The sequence below is a fragment of the Oncorhynchus masou genome, chromosome 30 (genome assembly GCF_036934945.1).
Source record: "Oncorhynchus masou masou isolate Uvic2021 chromosome 30, UVic_Omas_1.1, whole genome shotgun sequence".
In the NCBI taxonomy this organism is placed as follows: Eukaryota; Metazoa; Chordata; class Actinopteri; order Salmoniformes; family Salmonidae; genus Oncorhynchus; species Oncorhynchus masou.
Genome location: NC_088241.1, coordinates 12,660,235 through 12,686,855, shown reverse-complemented (window position 1 = coordinate 12,686,855; position 26,621 = coordinate 12,660,235). Strand labels below are relative to the sequence as shown.

At 45.6% G+C, this 26,621-nt stretch overlaps 2 protein-coding genes across 3 annotated transcripts in view; both read right to left on the bottom strand.

Annotated features, from left to right (window-relative positions):
- Positions 1 to 932: 932 nt before the first annotated feature.
- Positions 933 to 4,795, bottom strand: LOC135522065 (frizzled-1-like). Its single transcript, XM_064947983.1, has one exon. It carries the CDS (start codon positions 4,436 to 4,438, stop codon positions 2,759 to 2,761), a length of 1,680 nt encoding a protein of 559 aa, XP_064804055.1. The 5' UTR covers positions 4,439 to 4,795; the 3' UTR covers positions 933 to 2,758.
- Positions 4,796 to 7,091: 2,296 nt separating this feature from the next.
- LOC135522064 (cyclin-dependent kinase 14-like) overlaps positions 7,092 to 26,621 on the bottom strand; it is a 222,440-nt gene continuing 202,910 nt past the window's right edge. For both annotated transcript variants that reach the window (XM_064947981.1, XM_064947982.1), the window contains one exon: positions 7,092 to 10,562. The gene's annotated coding sequence lies outside the window, so the exon portion shown is untranslated. The remainder of the gene's footprint in view (positions 10,563 to 26,621) is intronic.

Genomic DNA, 26,621 nt, shown 5'->3' with positions numbered 1-26,621 from the left:
TCCGACTGAGCCAACATATTGTTTACCATGAATGCAGAGTCTCCGCGACCTTGGGAACATTGCTTTTAATTGTCCCCCGTGCTATAAAGCAGATCTTCAGCGCAGTGGATTGAACTGTGCGTATGCATAAACTACTGGACATGAGCCATATATATAGTTCACATTAAGTTATGGTCAGTTTAGCCACAAACTATACAGCCTCAGACTTCAGAGAAGCTTGGACACAATAGATACAAGTGAACAGAGCAACAGAATTAAAGACAACAACAAAACTACCCTAAACAACGTCTGTATGAAATTGAGTAGCTGACCTACGTATGTGACTGCCAGACATGGGACACAAGCTATTTTAAGTGCAAAGCAACAATGCCCCTACACAAGCAAGGCCTCTGAGCATTCACAGTGCATACCACCCATTCACAACATTCCCATCCACCCCATTTAGCCTAACCAGAGAGCTGCATTTGATTAACATCCACCCAGGATAAGGAAGTAATTTTTCAAACCAGACTTCACAGTTGGCTGTAACCACTGAGATAAAACTCATGTTCGCTGTTGAGCTTTTCCAGCTGTAGAAATGATTGCTATTACCATGTTGTTACAAAGTGAATACTATATAGAGTCGATGAAGCATTTGTTACACTTCAAATCTAAAACTACATTTTAGGCAGGTACCCTAGCGGTTAAGAGCATTGGGCCAAGAACCGAAAGGTCGCTGGTTTTAATCCCCTAGCCGACTAGATGAAAAATATGTTGATGTGCCCTTGAGCAATCACTTAACCCTAATTGCTCCTGGAAGTCGTTCTGAATAAGACCACCTGCTAAATTACTCAAATGTAAATGTAAACTAGGCTAACAGCATGATTCAATCCATCAACTTTGGTTTATAACAAATGAAAATAATAGATATTTCAAATCAACATGACAGTTGGTGCAAAGGTGGGATTTTTTATTCTTTAAAGTAATCAGTGTGGATATAAAGAAATGTTTCTATAAATATGTTTTTAATAACAAACAAATGCAGAATACCAGAATTAAACATAATAGATGTGAAAGGCATGAACATGTAGTTTAATAGAGAGCCATTGATGCATTTAAGGTCAAATAACTTTCATGCATTTGACAAGAACATAACAGAAGATGTCTGAGGTGGGGACAGATGACGGTGTCTTCCTTTATAAAGCCTAAAGACAGCTGCTCATCCTGCATGGTTAGCACCGACACACACGCACACACGAGCATGTGTGCACACACAAAACACACACTTAACCAGGAGAAATGACTCAGGGGTGAAAGGGGACTGCTCAAAGCTGCCACCTGGGCCCATTGTAAAAAATACAGCCACATTTTGCCAACAATTACCTTCTGGGGAATAATAATTTTCTGACTCTGATTACCTGTAGGTCTGAAAATTAGAAAACGCACTGTCCCATCTCCTTCAATTATTCATTTGTTTTCAGTTTTTATAAGCCAATTATACAGCCGGCTGTAGAGTAGGCTACTGCGTATTTCAGCTTGTTCATGAGTGAAGTATTTTGTATTTCAGCTGTCTGTATGTCTGTCTGTCTGTGAGAAAGCATTAGGGGGTGCAGCTGATGTGTTATGGAGCCCACCTCTGAGTCGGAGCTGTCCCTGTCCAGCATTCTGTATTCCCCTAGCCTGGTCCAAGACCTGATTGTGCTGTCCTGCCTACTCCTATGGTTCTTTGGGGGTTGGCAAGACAGCAAAAACAGATCTGGGACCAAGCTAGTATTCCCCTCAAAGTGCTCAAAAAGGTAAACAAAGCCACAAACAATGCGTGTCTGTTCTGTGTTCATAGGCAGCAGGGCTATCTGAAACACATAAACAAAATGTTGACAAGATCCTGCAAATTGTTTACTTCCATTCTATTACAATATTGTGTCACCAAAAGACGGCTTTTAACTTTGGTGCAACTATTCAGGTTTTAGTTTGGGCTAAATGTTCTCATTCTGGCTCATTCTCATTCAGGTTATGAAAACATTTGTATTTGGAGGATTCATGTCATGTAGGCGACACAGTACATATGCACACAATCCCAAACCTATACCTACTTTCTTGTTATAAAAATGCTGACTGTACTTTTAACCGTCAAATCCAAGGCATTTAGAAATATGTTGAACACATAATCCCAAACCTATACCTTGTTTTAAAATACATGTTGATCATATTTTTAACCTTCAAACCCCAGGCATTTAGGCATTTAGAAATATGTTGAATAGAAGAGAACAGCTGGACAGAAAGAACAACAGTATAATGGGGGATAAGGACCCACGAGGAAGCAATTGTTTTTCACGGGACTCTGCTGCTTAGAATAGAAACAATGTTCCGAGCCAGTCTACTGATCAAAGACAGCTACAACCCTCTCCCAGCAGTGACCAAGCCAACTCAGGTCCTAAAACAATCACATCCTTAATGCTAAATGCTCAGTCAGCTGGCTCTTTATCACTTAGGTCCATTTTCATTATGCCCAAAGTGTGTCAAATAAATGTTGGTTTTAATAGAGGGAAACACTAAAAAAGAGAATTTTGATCTTTAAATACAAATATATACTTACAAAAATCTCACAAAATGTTTTATGTACAATAGAAACATCATGTACCAATGAGTGTCTCTGCATGGCAATTAAGTCCAAAAACGATTATCATTCATTCAGTCTGTAAATAAGCACATTTTTGTGTGTGGGGGACACCCATCATAGGCTGAAGTACATCCAGAGGTCTCACACCACTCAGACCATTCACACTGTGGTCTCTCCCTGTCTGTTGTTAGCCAGTCTCGTATAAAACCTCTTCCAGGAGTTGAGGGTCTTCCCAGACCAGATCCAGAACCCGGACGTTATCCCCACGATCAGAGTCATGAGGTACTTGATCATGAAGACGGTGAAGTCGGGGCTCATGTTGGGGTGTGGGTGGGCCGGACAGGGCACGGCGTACGTCTTACACGTCTGGCTGATCCACGTCCTCTCCCACTGCTCCCGGAAGGCCTGCTCGTAGAAGTAGCAGGCGATGACGATGGTGGCGGGGACGGTGTAGAGCACGCTGAAGATCCCTATCCTCACCATCAGCTTCTCCAGCTTCTCCGTCTTGGTGCCGTCGTGCTTCATGATGGTTCTGATCCGGAACAGAGACACAAAGCCGGCCAGGAGGAAAGAGGTGCCGATGAAGAGGTAGACAAAGAGCGGCGCCAGGACGAAGCCTCGGAGAGCGTCCACACTGTTGATGCCCACGAAGCACACACCGCTAAGGACATCCCCGTCCACCTGGCCCACCGCCAGGATAGTGATGGTCTTAATGGCGGGCACAGCCCACGCCGCCAGGTGGAAGTACTGCGAGTTGGCCTCGATGGCTTCGTGACCCCACTTCATCCCTGCTGCCAGGAACCAGGTGAGGGCCAGGATGACCCACCAGATGGAGCTGGCCATGCTGAAAAAATACAACATCATGAAGAGGATGGTACAACCCTCCTTTTTGGTACCCTGCACCACAGTCCTAATGTCGTTGTCAAACCTGTCATTGCAAACCACCTTGTCCTCAAGGAGAAATCCAGCTATGTAGGCAATGGATACCATGGTGTAGCAACCGGATAGGAAGATAATAGGACGCTCGGGGTAGCTGAAGCGCTTCATGTCCACCAGATAGGTTAGAACGGTAAATAACGTGGATGCACAACATAACACGGACCAGATTACTATCCATATCCTGGCGAATTTTAACTCTTCCTCGCTGAAGTACATCATTCCGTTAGATTTCTTTGGCTCGCACGGTGCGCCACAGTCATCCTCACCGAGAAAACGGTAATTCAAATAAGTGGGTACTTTCAGAGAAGCCGGGCACTTGAACTGTCCTTTTACAATCGCAGTATCGTGCGGAGGCTCCGTTACATCAGGGGTGGGGTTGGCCGGTGTGTTTTGACCCGACATATTCTGCCCGACGCACAGCTCGCCCGCTCCGTGAACCGGGAAAGACTCGCAAGCGAGGCTGACCGGCCACTGAAAACCGAATTTGTTCATGAGCGCCTCGCAGCCCTGTCTCGCCCTCTCGCACAGTGACCTGCACGGGGGAAGCGCCTGCTCTAGCACCGTGCACACAGGCGCATACATGGAGCAGAGGAAAAACTTTAAATCAGGAGAACACTGAACTTTCACAAGCGGGTAAAACTGGTGTACCTCGAGCCCTGCTTCCTCCTGGTTTGTGTGTCCTAGTAAATTTGGCATGATGGTCTCGTTGTATGCGATGTCTGTACAAAGTGGAATAGAAATCGGCTGGCAAAAACCGTGCTCCGGAATAGACATTCCCCGGTCGCCATACTGTCCATTTACCCTTATAGATCCTAAACTGATCAATAAAAACACCTGCAAAAATATACACAGTACTCTGTTGTAATCCATTGCGAAAGCATTACGCACGGCCACAGACATACTTTCTTTGCGGTTTCTTCCAAAACTAGCTAGCTCGCCAGCTAGCTCGCCACTACTTCCCCGCTCCCTTTCTGTGTTCGGTTTTTCTTTCCTTGTAAATTTAACATTACTCCCTTCCAGCGTAACTTTTGGTTGTTTTCGCTTCTCCCCGCCGTTGAGCAGAGATGTTGAAGGTCCCCGAAAATCGAAAAATATCGCTGACAGAATTTGGAGAAGAAAATCCAACCTACTATACACAACACTCAGGTCCAGACTCCGCAATGTTCTTCTGCTACTCTCGCTGCGCGACAAACGAGATAGCCTCTCTCTGCTCTGCGCTGTTGAAACCTGTTTCCAGGCGCCCTGCTGTCTCAGTGAGCCGTCTCTCTCTCCTCCATATGGAAAAAAGGGTTGGACTAACAGATGGCATGGTTTAGGGATCGTCTACAATTGTTCATCTTGTGCTTGGCTGATGAGTTTCAATGTCTTCGTTCTATAGCCGAAACAATATCACATATTTCAAATAAGAATTATGCCCTTATAAATAGGCCTATGATACTTCTGAAAGCCACATCTAGGACTACTGATGGAAAAGGAAATACTATTTTACAAATCTGACAGAAGGCCTACCGTTTATATGAGCAAACCCTTTACCCTTAAATTAACTTCTATGTTCATTAAAACTGTGAGGTATTGACACAGAGATATCATATTAGACCTCCTCAAATAGCCTACTATTGTAACAGTCCAGACTCCCTTGATATTATCATCCAGTAAAACTGTGTGTGACTGTAAAACACACTAAATAAATGCCATGAGCGTTACATATTACAAATGAGTATAGCCTAAATGGGTCTTTTAGAGAGGGAAGAACAACCAGCATCATTTTAATCAGTCTCCCCTTTCAACCATAATGTCGTCTCCACCGTTAGGCCCTAGGGACAGGGATGAAAGTGGTTTGTCACCATGAGCCTTTGGGATCAGAGGGGTTTCAAACCCATCTCACACAGTGGTGCACGCAGAGGGAACAGTGGGAGGGAGAGACCTTGTGTAGAGGAGAACAGGAAGGAAACCGTGAGAGAGAAAAAGAGAGAGAGAGCGAGAGAGAGACCCTGTGTAGAACACCAAAGGAAGGAAGGGAGATACTCCACTACAGTGAGCTTAACAGGGCTGTCCTGCCCCCCCCCCCCCCTTGACTTTTAGGGAGTCTATTATCTCTCATTTGTCATCAACTGTACTGTACTGTACCTTACTGTTCACCAGAGATATATTAGATAATGTAAGACTGTTTAATGTACAAAAACAGTATCATAACAACATAAATAATAATCAAATCAACTACTGTTGCAACCATCAATAACACTATGACCAGTTATAGCGCATCAATAATATGATTAGCCCAAGTGATGTGCATCAAAACGTATTTCTAGTTATCAACCTGTCACAGAGCACTCTCTATTGAGAATTCAAAACATCATGGCTCACTAGCTGAGGTCAAGCAAATACAGAGGATCCCTAATGTTAATCAGTCACCCAGGCATTCTGACTGGTTAGGATGCATGTCTGTCAGTGGGATGTAGAAGGAGTCAATAAGTATGTAATATATCCTGACAGAAGAATGCAGTGAGATTTGGTTCTTCAAGCTACACCCTGCCAAGAGAGACACACAAACTCAAAATGACGTATGTTACTAAATGTCTTGTTTTAGGGCTGGGTGTCTAGCCACGTCTATTCAGTTTGGAATAAAGTTGTCCAGAGCAATCAACATTACAAAGACAAAGTTAAAACCTTGAGTCAGATTTGACCTTCATGCAGTTGATATATGATCCAACATTAAAGAGATAAACTGGAATTAACTATTGGAAATGCATTTTTTGTTGGGGAATTTTTTGGTGCAAAACAGTTTCAGAACCATTTATGACCACATGCAATAACCACAGAACAGAATAACTTCATGTTTTTCCAAAGAAACTTTAAAAACATTATGAACATAACATTCTTACAGCAAACATTGTGTTGTTGCAGTTTCCATGTATTTGTCTCCTACCTATCTGTCACAGCAGTCATTATGACCTGGAAGTTGTTTGTTTTCATGTTATAAATTATATCTGTTTGAGGACCAGCAGGCCTGAAAACTGTACTCATAACTGAAGTTATACTTTTTCATAAATGCATCCCAAATGGCACCCTATTCCCTATATAGTGCACTACATTTAACCAGAGCCAATAGGGATCCAATTTGGGATGCAGACTTGGAGATGTTGTTGACCTATTGGTATGGTTTGAATCAGAGACATAACACCTTGGTGGGTGTCCAGAGAAAACACTGTTGTGGTACAATACAAAGAGGGACTCTGTAATCAGGCCAGCTGAGCTCACATCAAACAGGGACTGGTAATACAGGATAAATCACTAGAAACCGTTGCTGGTACAGTTGAGGAAATTTTGTCTTAAAAAAAACTAAGTACAGTACTTATATCAATTCCAGGGATAATTTCAGGAAGTAGCTAACTATGTAAATACTGATGAATAGGAGGACAAAGGCAACGAATATCCACACTAGCATGACCATTAGAATGGAATGGAGTTGTGGTAGAATTAGTATGAAAGTATGTATGTAAGTATGTAATACATGACCTAACAACAGCTGTTTTGCATTGGTAGCTGAACACAGTTTGAAGCATTAATAAACTTTATTTATTTCAGGTAAACCAACAATAAACAACATTTACAGAAGGACATTACATCTTCCATAATAACATTACATACAGGTCGTAACAAATAGGTAATGCAACAGCTATTCTACTATTATATCCTAAGTTTCAGTTTATAAAGTGACCGGTAACACTTCTTCTATGTCCGAAACCACTTGTGAAAAATGATGTATTTTCAGAGCATTATACAAAAAAGAAAAAATAGATACGCAAAGAGAAGCTTTTGTTTTGTACTGTAAAACACAGATTCAGTGTTGAGTACAGCGGGGGTTGCATGTCTGGTTCCAAAACGCCTTTCCCAACATATACTGTACGTCTACGCAGTTAGGAATCTGACAAGGCCAAAAAATATACTGTATGTGTATATATCCATATATATTTAATACGAATCCTCTCTTTTATGGCGCAAAGGAGACACGCGTGACCCTGTATGTACGCAAACATAGTACAAGCGTCACTATTAAATTTTACACAAGGCGTTTCACCTCCCCCTTTATATACAGCCTAGTAAGACAGTTTATAACAAAGGATACAAAATGATTAAATATTGACATGTATCTCGAAATATGACTCAGAATGTGCACATTCCGTAGCATGACCAGTATAGCAAACAGATCCATCTTAAGCAATTCCCCAATTCAGATTTGAATGGTGTATTTGTAAATGCATTTTATTAAACATTTGGAAGTTAACTTTACAAGCAAGAACCAATGGTAACATTAAAATGATAGTAGGCCCCATTAAAATGTTAATAATTTCGACCACCACTGTGCTCAATGTGCAATTTCACTACTTCTTTCCCAAGATGTCCCTTCATAGAGAAAATGCTTTTCGTTCCCAAAGGAGAAAAAAAGAGCTTTCAGGAACTCCACCCACGCAGGCAGGCAGGCAGGCAGGTAGGCAGGTAGTCCAAAACATATACAGTATTTTCATGTTTATGTGATGTCGCGGGCAGGCGGCAAAGGAAGAAACTTCTGGGACACAAAGGCACAAAATAAAAAGTGTGGAAAAGAAAAGTGATATGCCACACAGACAGAAAGCAGGAGAGTAACGTATCAAAACAAATGATTCAGCTGCTTAATACCTCCTGTATCCCATAAAGCCATGCAAGGCCGAGCAGAGTGAGCTGGGCCATCTATCTTAGCAGAGCTCTCTGGTATTAACCCTCCTCTGTCACGCTGCTTTAGTCACATTAAGACACCACTCTACTCTCCACACTTCCTCGCCATCTTCACTACCACAACACAGAATCACTTGCCCCACCAGGAATGACACTGAAGTTCGATGAAATCACTTCAAGTATTTGTAGTAGTTCTCCTTAAAAAGTCTCACTGGGGTTGGAAACTGGGCTCTGTTGGCCTATACTATGGTTGACAAGGGAGGGCACTGATATTTCTAGTCTGTGCAGGCAAGGGCATGTGATTAAGGGCAACACAGGTGCAAAAAGTGACATTTTTAATAAGCTGGAATGTACAGTAGGGCAAGTAGATTCAAAAAGTGCATTCTCAAAAAGCTGATGACACAAGTCGTCACTATCACTGTGTTTCTCTGTCGTTGCCTCGCCTGCTCTATATCACACCAAACACCACTAGAGATGGTGGGACAATTAAAGCTGTACCATTACACGGACCTGGCCATATGGCGAACTATGTCAAAGCCTTCTACAAGACTCCTTTCCTTTTAGCGTGTCCTCCTCCTCCCCCCTCTATGATAGACTTTCAGGTGAGGCAGGGCTGGAGAGGGACTGTGTGTGGCCAAGTGTCTACAGTATAATACCTGTGACTGTCTCTCATGTGTTCTCATATGTGTGTGTGTGTGTGTGTGTGTGTGTGTGTGTGTGTGTGTGTGTGTGTGTGTGTGTGTGTGTGTGTGTGTGTGTGTGTGTGTGTGTGTGTGTGTGTGTATGTGTGTGTGTGTGTGAGTGCACACACACGTCTTTCTAAGGGTGTCAGCGTGGATTAAGAAAACTAATCTCTCCTGATCGTCAGTGTGTGTCCATGATATCTCACTCAGAACTCTCCTCCCCCTCTACTTGTGAACAGTACAGGCCCATTCAGATTAGTGGTAGATTTCAAATCAATCCATAAAACAGGAACCCATATTCTCCATGTTACTGGTCATTGCTATATTACCTAGCTCACACATGACTAATATGAGCAGGTATTTTTATACAAAACAACACCCAGTTGTAAATCGAACACAAAGAGATCTTTGTACCAGCCAATGAAACAAAACTATTTGTTAGATCAATATCACACGATATCAAAAAAATTGCTCCTAGTAATTGTATTGACGTGATAGCTGAGACAAACAGCCAATGACGTGATCGTCTGAAAACATTTGTGATGACGTCTGATATACAGTACATTACTGGACGGTGACGGTTCAAAGGACGTGGAGGAGAAGAGGATTGTCACAGGTCGAAGTAACCAAGAGATCAAAATCCCACTGAGCCTATTGCCATTGTGTTTTACCATCTAGATACAGTGCACAACAGGATGCGGTATAGATAACAGTACCTCATGGCCTACATGGAAGCACCAATGAAGGGTATTGCCCATGTTTGATGCACACGCAATCACACAGATATAACACACACACATACACTTGAGACGAACCACAGCGAATTTACCATATAACATGTGACTCTTCACGATGTCATCGACGCTCATTGCTTTGCGTGTATGCATCATCTCCAGCAGAGACTGACGGATTATTATCACCAGTATCACCATTACAGTATTAGTACAGTATTAGTACCATTGCTCTTATGATTATTATTGATTTGATGCCATTTGACTCTGGCCTGACAGTTACAGAGGAGGAACAGTTCAAAGTTAAAGAGAAACATTACCACCTGGCTTGTCATTCTCAGTTCAAGCTTGTGTTGTGAGTGTGAGTGAAACTGTCCAGTGGGTGTGTATCTGTGTGTGTGTACGTGTGAGTTTGTGCATGCGTGCGTGAATGCATGCAAGTGCAGCATGTTTGTGAAAGAATGTAAGCTTTCTTGGAGTCTGTGATATATTTTCTAAATATGAGTATACTGTACACACAAATATACATTCTCACATAGGTAGTTAGAAACACAAGCCACAGTATGTATCAATAGTATTGTAAAGTCCCTTGATGATTAAGGGTATTGTAAATGTGTCAACGATATACGAGTATCATAACATTATAAAAGTCAACAAAAATTGCAAATTATAAAACTGAAATTGGAGGTGTCACCCACCAAAATGCACGCACGCACGCACGCACACACACACACACACACACACACACACACACACACACACACACACACACACACACACACACACACACACACGGAAAGGTAATAAGTTAAAGAAACAGAAGAGGGAATGTGATCCCGGTGGTTCCTCCATCTCAGTGTCTTTGTCCTTCTCTCTTGGACTGACCACAGCAGCAACCTGAAAAACACACACAGTTTAGTTAATCTGCCAACTGGAAATGAACTAACCACAACTACCTTATTTCTGAACGACCCCTTAGGAGAGAAGTAAAAAGAGAGAGAAAAATAGAGACGGAGAGAGAGAGAGAAATAACCCAGTAGACCTGGCTGGCTTGGAGCGCTCCTCTAATCCCCTTCTTTCTTTCTAGTGACCATACTGCAATAATAAATAATGCATGTCTCTCCCTGTCCCCCCCCCCCCTCTCTCACTCTTTCCCCCCTCTTTCTCTTTCTGTCTCTCGCTCAGCCTTTGGAAGTCCATTCCCAGTGGATGTGAGGCAGTCTATGCCAGGAATCTGAAGTCTTGGATGGACGCCTCCTTTATCTGCTGCTCATACAGCCCTCTGACTCAAAAACACATACAGGCGGTGTAGGAATGTGTGTGTGTTAGTGTTTGTGGGCGCGCGCATGTGTGCGTGTGTGTGTGTGTGTGTGTGTGTGTGTGTGTGTTTGAGGGGTAAGAGGGAGAAAGAGAAGTAGCGAGAAGATGAGCTTTACTTCAGGTTGCATTGTGTAAAGCAGGGATAGAGTATGGATTCTTGTTTAGGTCAAAAAGGACACTGCGAGATGAACAGAGTGGACATTGGACAGAAACAGAGAAAGGGGGATAAACAGACAGAGAGAGAAAAGGAGAGAGGATGTGAGGCTGAGAAGTTCAAGGTCACAGAAGCACTCAGTCTCTCTCCTGTTCATCTCTCTCTCTTTCTCTGCCTCAGGGTGAGTTATTGGATGGCAGGTCGTGAGGCCCACACAGAGGGATCTCTCTCTCCTCCCTCTCTCCTTTTGCTCTCCTCCCTACAGTATCATATACTCTTTAAGTCAACAATGGAATGTGTTGTTTTTGAGGCCTGATTTAGTCCTGTGGGATGAAAAAGTACTAAAGATGAGTGTGTGTGAGTGAGTGTGTGTGTGTAGGGGGTTCCGCTTAAGGAACCAGATGGGTAGGATTTGTAGGGCGTGGCCATGTCCAATAGGGCCAGCTGTTGTTTGTCATACAATGGTAAATAGACAGAACTCCCCCCCCCCCACACACACGCACACAATGACATCATTAAGAAGGGAAAGTGCTTAGTGCTGGGTGGTGGGATATTTAACAATGGAGAGAGAGATCGAGAGAGAGAGAATAAGAAGAGGTGACTACAAAAAAACACAAGCTAACCTCTCTCTCTGATCACCATTCCCCCTCCACTCGCCCACACCCGCGTTTGTAGCCTGCTCCCCCTTTTCTCCCCAATCCCACTCCCCCCTCTCCCCCCACATCCCAGTCTCTCTGAGGCCATGTTCAAATATCAGCACAGTTCTTCTCTAGATGTTCATCGGGCAGCCAGTCAGGATTGCAGTGAGCAGGTCGCTCCCCAGACAATCCCCTCCTCAACACACACACCTTTCATCCCTTATATCTGCCTGATCAAAGAGCCTGTCACTACCGTGAAGCAGCAGGTCTGGAAATACTAATAACCCCAGATGAACACCTCAGAGAACGGAGACAAACCTCTCAGGTGTTGCAGAATACTAACACACTTCAAATAAGCCTAAAAAGCATATAAACACCATGGACATAATAATGTAGACAAAAAACACAGAGGGGTTTTAAAACAGTCAAATACTTCAAATAGGCCTAACTAGCTTATCAATGAGTACATTTACATGCACACTAATAATATGATATTAAACTGACTTTGGCAGTAGGCAGATGATGCATTAGTCATGTAAACACCTTGCTCTGCTAAGCTCGGCGTAAGGTCAAAATCATAGTAAGCATACAACGATTAAAACACCTGGTGTTCTGAGCAATCCTTTGAATGATTAGGACATGTAAACAAACATTCCAGTGGTGTATTAGATCTGGGCACCAGCACCAGCCGAGAGCCTCCCTCTTTAGTACGAGTCAGTTTGGAACAACTGTATGTATGCGTCTTAGAAGTGGTTTTCACATACAAACTTTTTATGTCCCAACTCAGAATCAAATATGCTTCCCAAAAAGAACATGGTCGCTGTGGTAAAACCTTTATTTTGATTGGTGATTTTCCGCATTTATCAGAGTGCCATCAGGAAGCCTGATTTCAGATGTGTCCATGTAAACAGGATTATTAGGGAAATCGGTCTTCTTGCAAAGCATGTAAACGTTTTAATCAAACTATTATATTCATCTGACGATCCACAATAATCGCATTACTGTGTGCATTTAACCGTACTCAATTACATTTTTACAGGTCTCTTTAACAAACAGGATTTGGTTCTAAATTCTACAGATGATTATCAATCCAAAACACCCTGAATTAACAGGAGTTGTCTACATTGGTAGTCAGGCAAGCATGACTGAGGAAGCCTGACACCCTCTGCCTACCACCCCTCCAGAGATCACGCCCTCTGACCCCCACAGCGGTCCCGTCATGTCTGATCCCGGGGTAATGAGGTGCGTCAGCCCGCCATTAAAAATCACTCACACAACACCCTCAGCTGAGACATCCCTGATGCTTTAACAAACTGTTTTAAGTGCTGGGCTATAAACTGTGTGTGTGGGTATGTAGGTGTGTTTGTTAGTGAATTGAGGATTTGGAGTGATTTTAATTAAGACAAATCATTTTCCATTTCTTTAAAGCACAGGTTTAATTAAAAAACCCAAAGGTTCCCTACTGGATGTAGACTGGACTTAAAAGTTTCCAGCCATTAGAATGACAGGAATGCTGTGTTATGGCTACTGCTGTGTTGGGTTGCCATGGCTACTGCAGACTTCACTGGTTTTACATGAGCAGCCAGTGCACTAGTAACAATAATTAATCATTTAGAATGCCTAAATCATCTAAATTATACACTCTCTGTCTCTCTCGCACACACACACACACACACACACGCACAGACAGTCAAATCAACCCAGAGTCGTGGGTACCATCGGTGGTTTGCAGATGGTTTTCTCTGCTTTAGCGGACTAACAGAAATCTCCCCACCTGTTTGCTTAGAGGAATACCCTTTACATGTACATGTATTTAACAAGACATGGAGCTTGTCTGTAGTGGTTTTTCTGGTAGGGTTCCAGCCATGGTTTATCACTAATAAAAACAGTGTGAGTACCAGAGCCAGTCAGGCAGGGCAGCCTAATGTTTACCAGTCTATAGTCCTAAAGCCTGTCTCAGTACTACACTCCCTTCATTAAAACAGCACTCTACATATCCATACACCCCTGCCTGCCAGGCTAAACATAACTAAGCCTAATGAATATGAAAGAGAGAGAGAGAGAGAGAGAGAGAGAGAGAGAGAGAGAGAGAGAGAGAGAGAGAGAGAGAGAGAGAGAGAGAGAGAGAGAGAGAGAGAGAGAGAGAGAGAGAGAGAGAAACACACGCATACACATACATTTATGTTTATCTAACCATGTGGGGACACAATTTATTCCCATTCAAAATCCCATTTTCCTTAACCCCTAACCCTAAACCTAGCCCTAAACATAACCATAATCCAATTCTAACCCTAACCAACTAGAAATGTACTTTTTCCTTGTGGGGACTTACAAACAGCTGTCTCTGTTTCTCTCTCTTCTCTCTGGGCAGAGGGGTTAAGTTAACCAGTTCCTGTGTGTGTGAGGGGGTTGTGTGTGAAGGTGTGAGGCAGTGGAGGTGAGGTGTTCTCTGTTGGTCTCCCCAGGAGAAGAGGGTCTATTCTACACATGGATGTGTTTTCTATTTCCTCATGTCCTGGCACCACAACCCCACTGTTGAACGTCTTCCATGTCGGCACTTCAAATACAGGCAGAGTAGCACGTACACTCTCTCTCTTGTCCATCAGACACACACTGCATACAGTACACACACACACACACACACACACACACACACACACACACACACACACACACACACACACACACACACACACACACACACACACTATGGAGTTGTAAGTCAGAGCAGAGGCCTTAGCTTTCAGGCAGCACAGGTGCAAGTCATTATACACACATTCCTGGGTGCATTAAGAGTTGCGTCTGTGAGGCGCTGGGAAGCTGGGTGTTTACATAGCAAGTCATCTCTACAGCCTTGTTCTACACTACCCTGGATTTACAACTGCAACTCTTAACAGCACCACCTTCCAAACCACTATTACTGCAACTGCTACTCTTAACAGCACCACCCTCCAAACCACTATTACTGCAACTGCTACTCTTAACAGCACCACCCTCCAAACCACTATTACTGCAACTGCTACTCTTAACAGCACCACCCTCCAAACCACTATTACTGCAACTGCTACTCTGAACAGCACCACCCTCCAAACCACTATTACTGCAACTGCTACTCTTAACAGCACCACCCTCCAAACCACTATTACTGCAACTGCTACTATTAACAGCACCACCCTCCAAACCACTATTACTGCAACTGCTACTCTTAACAGCACCACCCTCCAAACCACTATTACTGCAACTGCTACTCTGAACAGCACCACCCTCCAAACCACTATTACTGCAACTGCTACTCTTAACAGCACCGCCCTCCAAACCACTATTACTGCAACTGCTACTCTTAACAGCAATGCCTTCGGCTTGGCAACACAACGGCTTGGCTGGCTGAATAAAGAGATGAGAAACTGTAGTTCGAAGAAGAAACTACAGACAAATTCTATTCTGTTTTACACAATTTTTGTCATTTTAAAGTGCATATGAATAAATAGGAGCTGTGGTGTGGGTGAATGATGTCTGACCCCCTTTGACATTACTAGTGTGTATGTTGTGTGTCTGTGTTTGTGTGTCCATTGGATCTTCACCCGAAAGATCAGCCTCTAAAGCACTGCGCTCACGAAAGATCCCGCCAGTGTCAAACTATTTCTGGGGCGAGAGCGGAAAGCGGTTACTATATTCTCATCCCATAAATCGCAGTTGGTTTGAGTGGTGTATTTCTTGTCTGAGGCCTGGCTGATTTCCCCCTTGTGGGGTTTCAGTCAGTAAGGACATGGGAACACAGCTGAGAAGAAGACAAGAGGAGGGGAGGAGGAGAGGAAAAGAGGAGGAGAGGGAGAGGAAGACAGGAGGAGGAGAGGAAGACAGGAGGAGGAGAGGAAGACAGGAGGAGGGGAGGAGGAGAGGAGGAGAGGAAGAGAGGAGGCTGATCTTTCCGCAGGTCTCCTAATTGTCCCTAGAATTTCTAAGCAAACAGCTGGAGGCAGGGCTTTCTCCTATAGAGCTCCATTTTTATGGAACGGTCTGCCTACCCATGTAAGAGACGCAAACTCGGTCTCAACCTTTAAGTCTTTACTGAAGACTCATCTCTTCAGTGGGTCATATGATTGAGTGTAGTCTGGCCCAGGAGTGGGAAGGTGAACGGAAAGGCACTGGAGCAACGAACCGCCTTTGCTGTCTCTGCCTGACCGGTTCCCCTCTTTCCACTGGGATTCTCTGCCTCTAACCCTATTACAGGGGCTGAGTCACTGGCTTACTGGGGCTCTTTCATACCGTCCCTGGGAGGGGTGCGTCACCTGAGTGGGTTGAGTCACTGATGTGATCTTCCTGTCTGGGTTGGCACCCCCCCCTTGGGTTGTGCCGTGGCGGAGATCTTTGTGGGCTATACTCGGCCTTGTCTCAGGATGCTAAGTTGGTGGTTGAAGATATCCCTGTAGTGGTGTGGGGGCTGTGCTTTGGCAAAGTGGGTGGGGTTATATCCTTCCTGTTTGGCCCTGTCCGGGGGTGTCCTCGGATGGGGCCATAGTGTCTCCTGACCCCTCCTGTCTCCAGTATTTATGCTGCAGTAGTTTATGTGTCGGGGGGCTAGGGTCAGTTTGTTATATCTGGAGTACTTCTCCTGTCCTATTCGGTGTCCTGTGTGAATTTCTCTCTAATTCTCTCTTTCTTTCTCTCTCTCGGAGGACCTGAGCCCTAGGACCATGCCTCAGGACTACCTGACATGATGACTCCTTGCTGTCCCCAGTCCACCTGGCCGTGCTGCTGCTCCAGTTTGAACTGTTCTGCCTTATTATTATTGGACCATGCTGTTCATTTATGAACATTTGAACATCTTGGCCATGTTCTGTTATAATCTCCACCCGGCACAGCCAGAAGAGGACTGGCCACCCCACATAGCCTGGTTCCTCTCTAGGTTTCTTCCTTGGTTTTGGCCTTTCTGGGGCGGCAGGGTAGCCTAGTGGTTAGAGCGTTGGACTAGTAACCGGAAGGTTACAAATCTGACAAGGTACAAATCTGCCGTTCTGCCCCTGAACAGGCAGTTAACCCATTGTTCCTAGGCCGTCATTGAAAATAAGAATTTGTTCTTAACTGACTTGCCTAGTAAAATTAAGGTAAAAAAAATACAAAAATTCTAGGGAGTTTTTCCTAACCACCGTGCTTCTACACCTGCATTGATGGCTGGTTGGCTGGGTTTCTGTACAGCACTTTGAGATATCAGCTGATGTACGAAGGGCTATATAAATACATTTGATTTGATTTGAGGATAGGAAAAGAGGAGGAGGAGTGGAGGAGAGGAAGAGAGGAGGAGAGGAGAAAAGAAGAAGAGGGTGAGAGCTATTGCTTAGGCGCCTGACTGTAGTGTGACAGCGGAGACTGCCACTGTGCTGGTGTGTGTGTGTGTGTGTGTGTGAGCTTCTCCCTGCTACAGTATCTAACCCTGCTGTAAATCAGTAGACCTCCTGCTGGGAGCAGCCCATTCACAGACCAGCCCGACACTATAACACAAAGACCACCATCAACCCCCATTAAAACACACAGCGCCCCATTCATCTCCAGTCACACCGCCATAACTCTCTCCCTCCATGGACCTAATGGTTGTGTGCGTGTGCGTGTGCGTGTGTGTGTGTGTGGGTGTGATGGGATGCGCCATAACTCTCCAACCATGGAGAGGTAATGGTTATGTACAAGGCTGTGCTCCACTCGGTCTTCCCCTTCACAGTGTCCTCCCTCCTAGAGGGAAATGACTGCTACATTGTGGATGTGAGGGGTAAGTGGCTTTTGGAGGATTGTAGAGCCAAAGCAAACATCTATTGGAGTTAGAAGAGACTATCCAGTGGTACTACTAATGCCTAGTGTAAATAGACCCAGTCAGTCCTCCAGTCCCATGGAGCAGCTCTTCTGGTGTCTGAGGCTGTGATACGTACCGGGAGCTATGATACATACCGGAGGCTGTGATACATACCGGGAGCTATGATACGTACCGGAGGCTGTGATACATACCGGGAGCTATGATACGTACCGGAGGCTGTGATACATACCGGGAGCTATGATACATACCGGAGGCTGTGATACATACCGGGAGCTATGATACGTACCGGAGGTTGTGATACATACCGGGAGCTATGATACATACCGGAGGCTGTGATACGTACCGGAGGCTGTGATACATACCGGGAGCTATGATACATACCGGAGGCTGTGATACATACCGGGAGCTATGATACGTACCGGAGGCTGTGATACATACCGGGAGCTATGATACATACCGGAGGCTGTGATACGTACCGGAGGCTGTGATACATACCGGGAGCTATGATACATACCGGAGGCTGTGATACATACCGGGAGCTATGATACGTACCGGAGGCTGTGATACATACCGGGAGCTATGATACATACCGGAGGCTGTGATACATACCGGGAGCTATGATACGTACCGGAGGCTGTGATACATACCGGGAGCTATGATACGTACCGGAGGCTGTGATACATACCGGGAGCTATGATACGTACCGGAGGCTGTGATACTATGATACCGGGAGCTATGATACGTACCCGGAGGCTGTGATACATACCGGGAGCTATGATACGTACCGGAGGCTGTGATACCTGGGAGCTATGATACGGGAGCTATGATACGTACCGGAGAATGTGATATGTACCGGGAACTATGATACGTACCGGAGGCTGTGATACGTACCGGGAGCTATGATACGTACCGGAGGCTGTGATACATACTGGGAGCTATGATACATACCGGAGGCTATGATACGTACCGGAGGCTGTGATACATACCGGGAGCTATGATACGTACCGGAGGCTGTGATACACACCGGGAGCTATGATACGTACCGGAGGCTGTGATACGTACCGGAGGCTGTGATACATACCGGGAGCTATGATACGTACCGGAGGCTGTGATACGTACCGGAGGCTGTGATACGTACCAGGAGCTATGATACGTACCGGAGGCTGTGATACGTACCGGGAGCTATGATACGTACCGGAGGCTGTGATACATACCGGGAGCTATGATACATACCGGAGGCTGTTGATACGTACCGGAGGTTGTGATACATACCGGAGGCTGTGATATGTACCGGAGGTTGTGATACATACCGGGAGCTATGATACGTACCGGAGGCTGTGATACGTACCGGGAACTATGATACGTACCGGAGGCTGTGATACGTACCGGGAGCTATGATACGTACCGGAGGCTGTGATACATACCGGGAGCTATGATAAGTACCGGAGGCTGTGATACATACCGGGAGCTATGATACATACCGGAGGCTGTGATACGTACCGGAGGCTGTGATACATACCGGGAGCTATGATACATACCGGAGGCTGTGATACGTACCGGAGGCTGTGATACATACCGGGAGCTATGATACGTACCGGAGGCTGTGATACGTACCAGGAGCTATGATACGTACCGGAGGCTGTGATACGTACCGGGAGCTATGATACATACCGGAGGCTGTGATACGTACCGGGAGCTATGATACGTACCGGAGGCTGTGATACATACCGGGAGCTATGATACGTACCGGAGGCTGTGATACATACCGGGAGCTATGATACATACCGGAGGCTATGATACGTACCGGGAGCTATGATACGTACCGGAGACTGTGATACGTACAGGAGTCTGTGATACATACCGGGAGCTATGATACATACCCGAGACTGTGATACGTACAGGAGACTGTGATACGTACCGGGAGCTATGATACGTACCGGATACTGTAATACGTACCGGAGGCTGTGATACATACCGGGAGCTATGATACATACCGGGAGCTATGATACATACCGGGAGCTATGATACGTACCGGGAGCTATGATACATACCAGAGGCTGTGATACGTACCGGAGGCTATGATATGTACCGGAGGCTGTGATACGTACCGGGAACTATGATACGTACCGGAGGCTGTGATACATACCGGGAGCTATGATACATACCAGAGGCTGTGATACGTACCGGGAGCTATGATACATACCGGGAGCTATGATACGTACCGGAGGCTGTGATACGTACCGGAGACTGTGATACATACCGGGAGCTATGATACGTACCGGAGGCTGTGATACGTACCGGGAGCTATGATACGTACTGGAAGCTGTGATACATACCGGGAGCTATGATACGTACCGGAGGCTGTGATACATACCGGGAGCTATGATACGTACCGGAGGCTGTGATACATACCGGGAGCTATGATACGTACCGGAGGCTGTGATACATACCGGGAGCTATGATACGTACCGGAGGCTGTGATACGTACCAGGAGCTATGATACGTACCGGAGGCTGTGATACGTACCGGGAACTATGATACGTACCGGAGGCTGTGATACTTACCGGGAGCTATGATACATACCGGAGGCTGTGATACATACCTGGAGCTATGATACATACCGGAGGCTGTGATACATACCGGGAGCTATGATACGTACCGGAGGCTGTGATACGCACCGGGAACTATGATACGTACCGGAGGCTGTGATACGTACCGGGAGCTATGATACATACCGGAGGCTGTGATACATACCGGGAGCTATGATACGTACCGGAGGCTGTGATACATACCGGGAGCTATGATATGTACCGGAGGCTGTGATACGTACCGGGAGCTATGATACGTACCGGAGGCTGTGATACGTACCGGGAACTATGATACGTACCGGAGGCTGTGATACGTACCGGGAGCTGTGATACGTACAGGAGGCTGTGATACGTACAGGAGTCTGTGATGTGTACAGGAGGCTGTGATATGTACAGGAGGTTGTAATACATACAGGAGGTTGTAATACATACAGGAGGCTGTAATACGTACAGGAGGCTGTAATACGTACAGGAGGCTGTAATACGTACAGGAGGCTGTAATACGTACAGGAGTCTGTGATACGTACAGGAGGCTGTAATACATACAGGAGGCTGTGATACGTACAGGAGGCTGTGATACGTACCGGGAGCTATGATACGTACCGGGAGCTATGATATGTACCGGAGTCTGTGATACGTACAGGAGGTTGTGATACGTACAGGAGGTTGTAATACACACAGGAGGCTGTAATACATACAGGAGGCTGTAATACATACAGGAGGCTGTAATACATACAGGAGGCTGTAATACGTACAGGAGGCTGTAATACGTACAGGAGGCTGTATGTATTGGGTCGCAAAGTTCCGGAAACTTTCCCAAAATTCAGGGCTTTTCCAGAAATCACGGTTGGGAAATTCCCAGAATCAGGAGGGAATAAGCAGGATATCCAGAATCCTCCTAACAGGATTTCTGAAACCCCAGGGAATTTGGGGAGGGTTACTGACATTTCCCAACACTGAGTCCCACAGACAGTAGCTAAGACAGCCTGCTCTAGCCTAATGCAGACTATGGACAAGGGCTTTACAGTGCATTTGCATATTCATGTTTGAATAATGATGCTACAATATTCTATTTAATTCTATACACGGTCCTGTATGGTAGAGCATGGCGCTTGAAACGGCAGGATAGTGAGTTTGATTCCTAGAGCCACACAAACATACAAATGAATGCATGGATGACTGTAAGTCGCTTTGGATAAATGTGTCTGCTAAATGGTATATATTATTATATGTACATTATATGTGCACAATTCTATATAGAACACTACAGATTACAGCTGCTTGTAGTAAGTAGATCTAGAAGGAAGGTGAGGTCTTCCCACCAGGACTAAGGACATGCCTCTGTTTGCTCTTCCCATATAACACTACAGTGACAGTACACATGGATAGACAACCTCAATAACTTCTCTCCCTCCCTACCTCTCTCCTACTCTGCCTATCATGACTTACTACTAAAACTACCTAGTTCTACCAAAACTCCCCCTGCCCTTTCCACCCCAACCCAGCAGCCAGAGCTCCAGCTAGCCACACCCACACACACATTAACACTTAGCTGGCTAAATCACACCCAGTGGAGAAATGAAAGCAGAACCATTAGCATGGACATGGGATTAGCTATGTTTGCATCATGGCTGAAGTGGAAAGTGATGCACTATAGAGTTAAGGTCACTGTCTGCCCCAACACAACACCCTCAGAGTTAAGATCACTGTCTGTCCACACAACAACCTCAGAGTTAAGGTCACTGTCTGTCCACACAACACCCTCAGAGTTAAGATCGCTGTCTGCCCTGACACAACACCCTCAGAGTTAAGGTCACTGTCTGTCCACACAACACCCTCAGAGTTAAGATCGCTGTCTGCCCTGACACAACACCCTCAGAGTTAAGATCACTGTCTGTCCACACAACACCCTCAGAGTTAAGATCACTGTCTGTCCACACAACAACCTCAGAGTTAAGGTCACTGTCTGTCCACACAACAACCTCAGAGTTAAGGTCACTGTCTGTCCACACAACAACCTCAGAGTTAAGGTCACTGTCTGTCCACACAACAACCTCAGAGTTAAGGTCACTGTCTGTCCACACAACACCCTCAGAGTTAAGGTCACTGTCTGTCCACACAACAACCTCAGAGTTAAGGTCACTGTCTGTCCACACAACAACCTCAGAGTTAAGGTCACTGTCTGCCCCAACACAACAACCTCAGAGTTAAGGTCACTGTCTGTCCACACAACACCCTCAGAGTTAAGGTCACTGTCTGTCCACACAACACCCTCAGAGTTAAGGTCACTGTCTGTCCACACAACAACCTCAGAGTTAAGGTCACTGTCTGTCCACACAACACCCTCAGAGTTAAGGTCACTGTCTGCCCCAACACAACACCCTCAGAGTTAAGGTCACTGTCTGTCCACACACAACAACCTCAGAGTTAAGGTCACTGTCTGTCCACACAACAACCTCAGAGTTAAGGTCACTGTCTGTCCACACAACACCCTCAGAGTTAAGGTCACTGTCTGTCCACACAACACCCTCAGAGTTAAGGTCACTGTCTGCCCCAACACAACAACCTCAGAGTTAAGGTCACTGTCTGTCCACACAACACCCTCAGAGTTAAGGTCACTGTCTGCCCCAACACAACAACCTCAGAGTTAAGGTCACTGTCTGCCCCAACACAACAACCTCAGAGTTAAGGTCACTGTCTGCCCCAACACAACAACCTCAGAGTTAAGGTCACTGTCTGTCCACACAACACCCTCAGAGTTAAGATCACTGTCTTTCCACACAACAACCTCAGAGTTAAGGTCACTGTCTGCACCAACACAACACCCTCAGAGTTAAGGTCACTGTCTGCACCAACACAACACCCTCAGAGTTAAGGTCACTGTCTGTCCACACAACACCCTCAGAGTTAAGGTCACTGTCTGTCCACACAACACCCTCAGAGTTAAGGTCACTGTCTTTCCACACAACAACCTCAGAGTTAAGGTCACTGTCTGCACCAACACAACACCCTCAGAGTTAAGGTCACTGTCTGCACCAACACAACACCCTCAGAGTTAAGGTCACTGTCTGCACCAACACAACACCCTCAGAGTTAAGGTCACTGTCTGTCCACACAACACCCTCAGAGTTAAGGTCACTGTCTGCCCCAACACAACACCCTCAGAGTTAAGGTCACTGTCTGTCCACACAACACCCTCAAAGTTAAGGTCACTGTCTGTCCACACAACACCCTCAGAGTTAAGGTCACTGTCTGCCCCAACACAACACCCTCAGAGTTAAGGTCACTGTCTGTCCCACAACACAACAGAGTTAAGGTCACTGTCTGTCCGTTTGTCAAACCCTCAGAGTTAAGGTCACTGTCTGTCCACACAACACCCTCAGAGTTAAGGTCACTGTCTTTTTAATGAAACAAATGAGAGTTAAGGAAAATACTGAGACAAACACAAAACCTCAGAGTTAAGGTCACTGTCTGTCCAAACACCCTCATCTGGTGAAACTACACAGAGAAGGAACAATCACCCAACACAACACACTCAGAGTTAAGGTCACAGTCTGTCTACACAACATAGAGGTTCCCCATCAGAGACACTGTCAAGAATCACAGAGTTGACTGATTGAGAACAGTTAAGGTCACTGTCAGCCACAAACCTCAAAGGTCACTGTCTAAACACACCTCAGAGTTAATCAACCAACAATCCCAATGCCTACTGTCCAAAAAACCTCAATCAGGACAACACAGACACATAACATAAAACCTTATTGTCACAGCTTCTCCTTTTAAAGGAACAGCTACAGTAGTATATTCCAAGTTTTGTGAGCCTGACCAACTAATTAACTAAAACACAAAATACTAAGACCAAGGCGTGACACAACACCCTCAGACAAGTTAAGGTCACTGTCTGACCTCCACAACACCCCTCAGAGTTAAGGTCACTGTCTGCCCTGACACAACACTCTCACGAGTTACCACTGGTGTCACTGTCTGCCCTGCTATACACCAAGTCACTGGCTCAGAGTTAATGGTCTCCTATCATTGCTATGCACACAACAACCTTTCAGATGACCAGGTCATCTCTGCATGTCTGGCAGACATATCAGTGTGGACACGGATCACCACCTCAAGCTCAGAGCTCTTTAAGGACTGTCTGCCCTGACATCAACAACTCCAGTGTCCTTAAGCGTCTAAGAACTGTCGTGATCCCCAACACAACAACATCATGGCGGTGGGTCAGGTTCATGCTCTACAACACAACACCCCCTCAGCCAGGAGCGGCGATAAGGCACTTGTCATCTCCCGTCTGGATTACTGCAACTCGCTGTTGGCTGGGCTCCCTGCCTGTGCCACAAACACAACTCAAAGACACTGGTGTTATTAAGTTCTCTCACGTCACCCCGCTTCTCTCTTTTAAAGGAACAGCTACAGCTGTAGTATATTCCAAGTTTTGTGAGATGGCGATGGATGGCGTGCTTTGCGAGAACTGTTCGCTGCTCTGGCATGGTGAAGAAGTCAAAACAAGGGTCTGGAAACTTGGCTTAATGAGGACAGTGTCAATTCATTAGAAGGCCTTCAAGGAATACCTAGGATGGAGCCAGTTTAGGCCCCCTTAATGACTTAGATGCACTATTGTAAAGTGGCTGCTCCACTGGATGTCAAAGGTGAATTCACCAATTTTAACTACACCATCCATTCTAAATGACTTAAATGTAAATGTAAATGTAGCTCACTGCCTCTGTGTGTGTTTAAAGTGTGTGTGCCTAAAATGACTATGGGTAAAGTGTATGTGTGTGTAAAACATGTGTATAGTGTGTGTGTGTGTGTATCCTCTCCACACATATTGAGCAGCTGGGTGGAGAGAGGAGGAAAGAGGAGACAGGAGAGAAGAGAAGGAGAGAGGAGGAAAGAGAAGGAGAGAGGAGACAGGAGAGAAGAGGAGGAAAGGTAATGAGAGAGGAGGAGAGAGGAGAAAAGAGGAGGAAAGAGAAGGAAAGAGGAGGAAAGAGAAGGAAAGAGAAAGACAGAGGAGGAGACAGGAAGAAAGAGGAGGAAAGATAAGGAGAGAGAAGGAGACAGGAGAGAAGAGGAGGAAAGATAAGGAGAGAGGAGGAAAGAGAATGAGAGAGAAGGAGAGAAGATGAAATAGAAGGAGAGGATAAGGGAGGGGGAGACAGGAGGAAAATAGGAAGGAGGAGAGAGGAGGAAAGAGAAGAGAAGGAGATAAGAGAGGGGAGACAGGAGGAAAGAGTAGGAGAGAGAAGGAGAGAGGAGGAAAGAGAAGGAGAGGAGAAAAGATAAGGAGAGAGGGGGAGACAGGAGGAAAGAGTAGGAGAGAGAAGGAGAGAGGAGGAAAGAGAAGGAAAGAGGAGAAAAGATAAGGAGAGAGGGGGAGACAGGAGGAAAGAGTAGGACAGAGAAGGAGAGGAGGAAAGAGAGGAGGGAGAAAGAAAGAGAGGAGAGAGGAAAGAGAGGAAAGATAAGGAGATAAGGAGGGGGAGACAGGAGGAAAGAGTAGGACAGAGAAGGAAAGAGAAGAGAAGAAAAGATAAGGAGAGGGGGAGACAGGAGGAGAGTAGGAGGAAAGAGAGAGGAGGAAAGAGAAGGGAGAGGAGAAAAGATAAAGATAAGGGGGAGAGAGGGGTAGACAGGAGGAAAGAGTAGGACAGAGGAGAAGAGAGAGAAAAGAAAAGATAAGGAGAAAGAGGGGTAAGGAGAGAGGGGGAGACAGGAGGAAAGAGTAGGACAGAGACAGGAGGAAAGAGATGAGAGACAAGGATAGAGGAGGAAAGAGAAGGAGAGATGAGAAAAGATATGGAGGGGAAGACAGGAGGAAAGAGTAGGAGAGAGAAGGAGAGAGGAGGAAAGAGAAGGAGAGAGGAGGAAGAAAGAGGAAGTAGCCCTCTAAACTCAGATACCACCCGGGTTCTTTCTCCATCCAGCCCAGCCTAGGTCCAGGGGTTTATGGGTAGGCTGCTGTTAGAGGATCCGTCTGCTGTGTTCTACTGCTTCTGCTCTGTAAACTACTAGAGTACGGTCACTGTGAAGCAATGATCTAAGGAGAAGCTACTAGTCTCACGTTCACTGTGGAGCTACGTTCTGCCTGGAAAATACATTGGAAATGCGTTGGTTTCTACGCTTCATCAGATACAGATGAAGTGCAAGGACAAGGACAGGGAAAGATGCTGAGGTACATAATGGATGTTATAGGACTTCTCATTTCCATAACCATGAGAGGAGTGTGCTGAGTCGATGGAGGGAAGGATCCACCCCTTAGCCTCTAGTGGGGTGTCTCTCTCTCTGCCCCCTCTGGGCCTCGTTTAGCTGCCAGAGCCCTCCCTCCCTCCATCCACATAGGAGTAAACAACAGAGCAAGATTGGGCTTGGCGTTGGTCTCCCCCAGGACCCTGAGCGAGCTGGCAGAGAGACGTCTGTTTAGCATCTGTCAGAAAAAGACAC

Coding starts and splice junctions, on each gene's coding strand:
- LOC135522065 (XM_064947983.1), bottom strand. CDS start 4,438: ATGTCTGTGGCCGTGCGTAATGCTTTCGCAATGGATTACAACAGAGTA.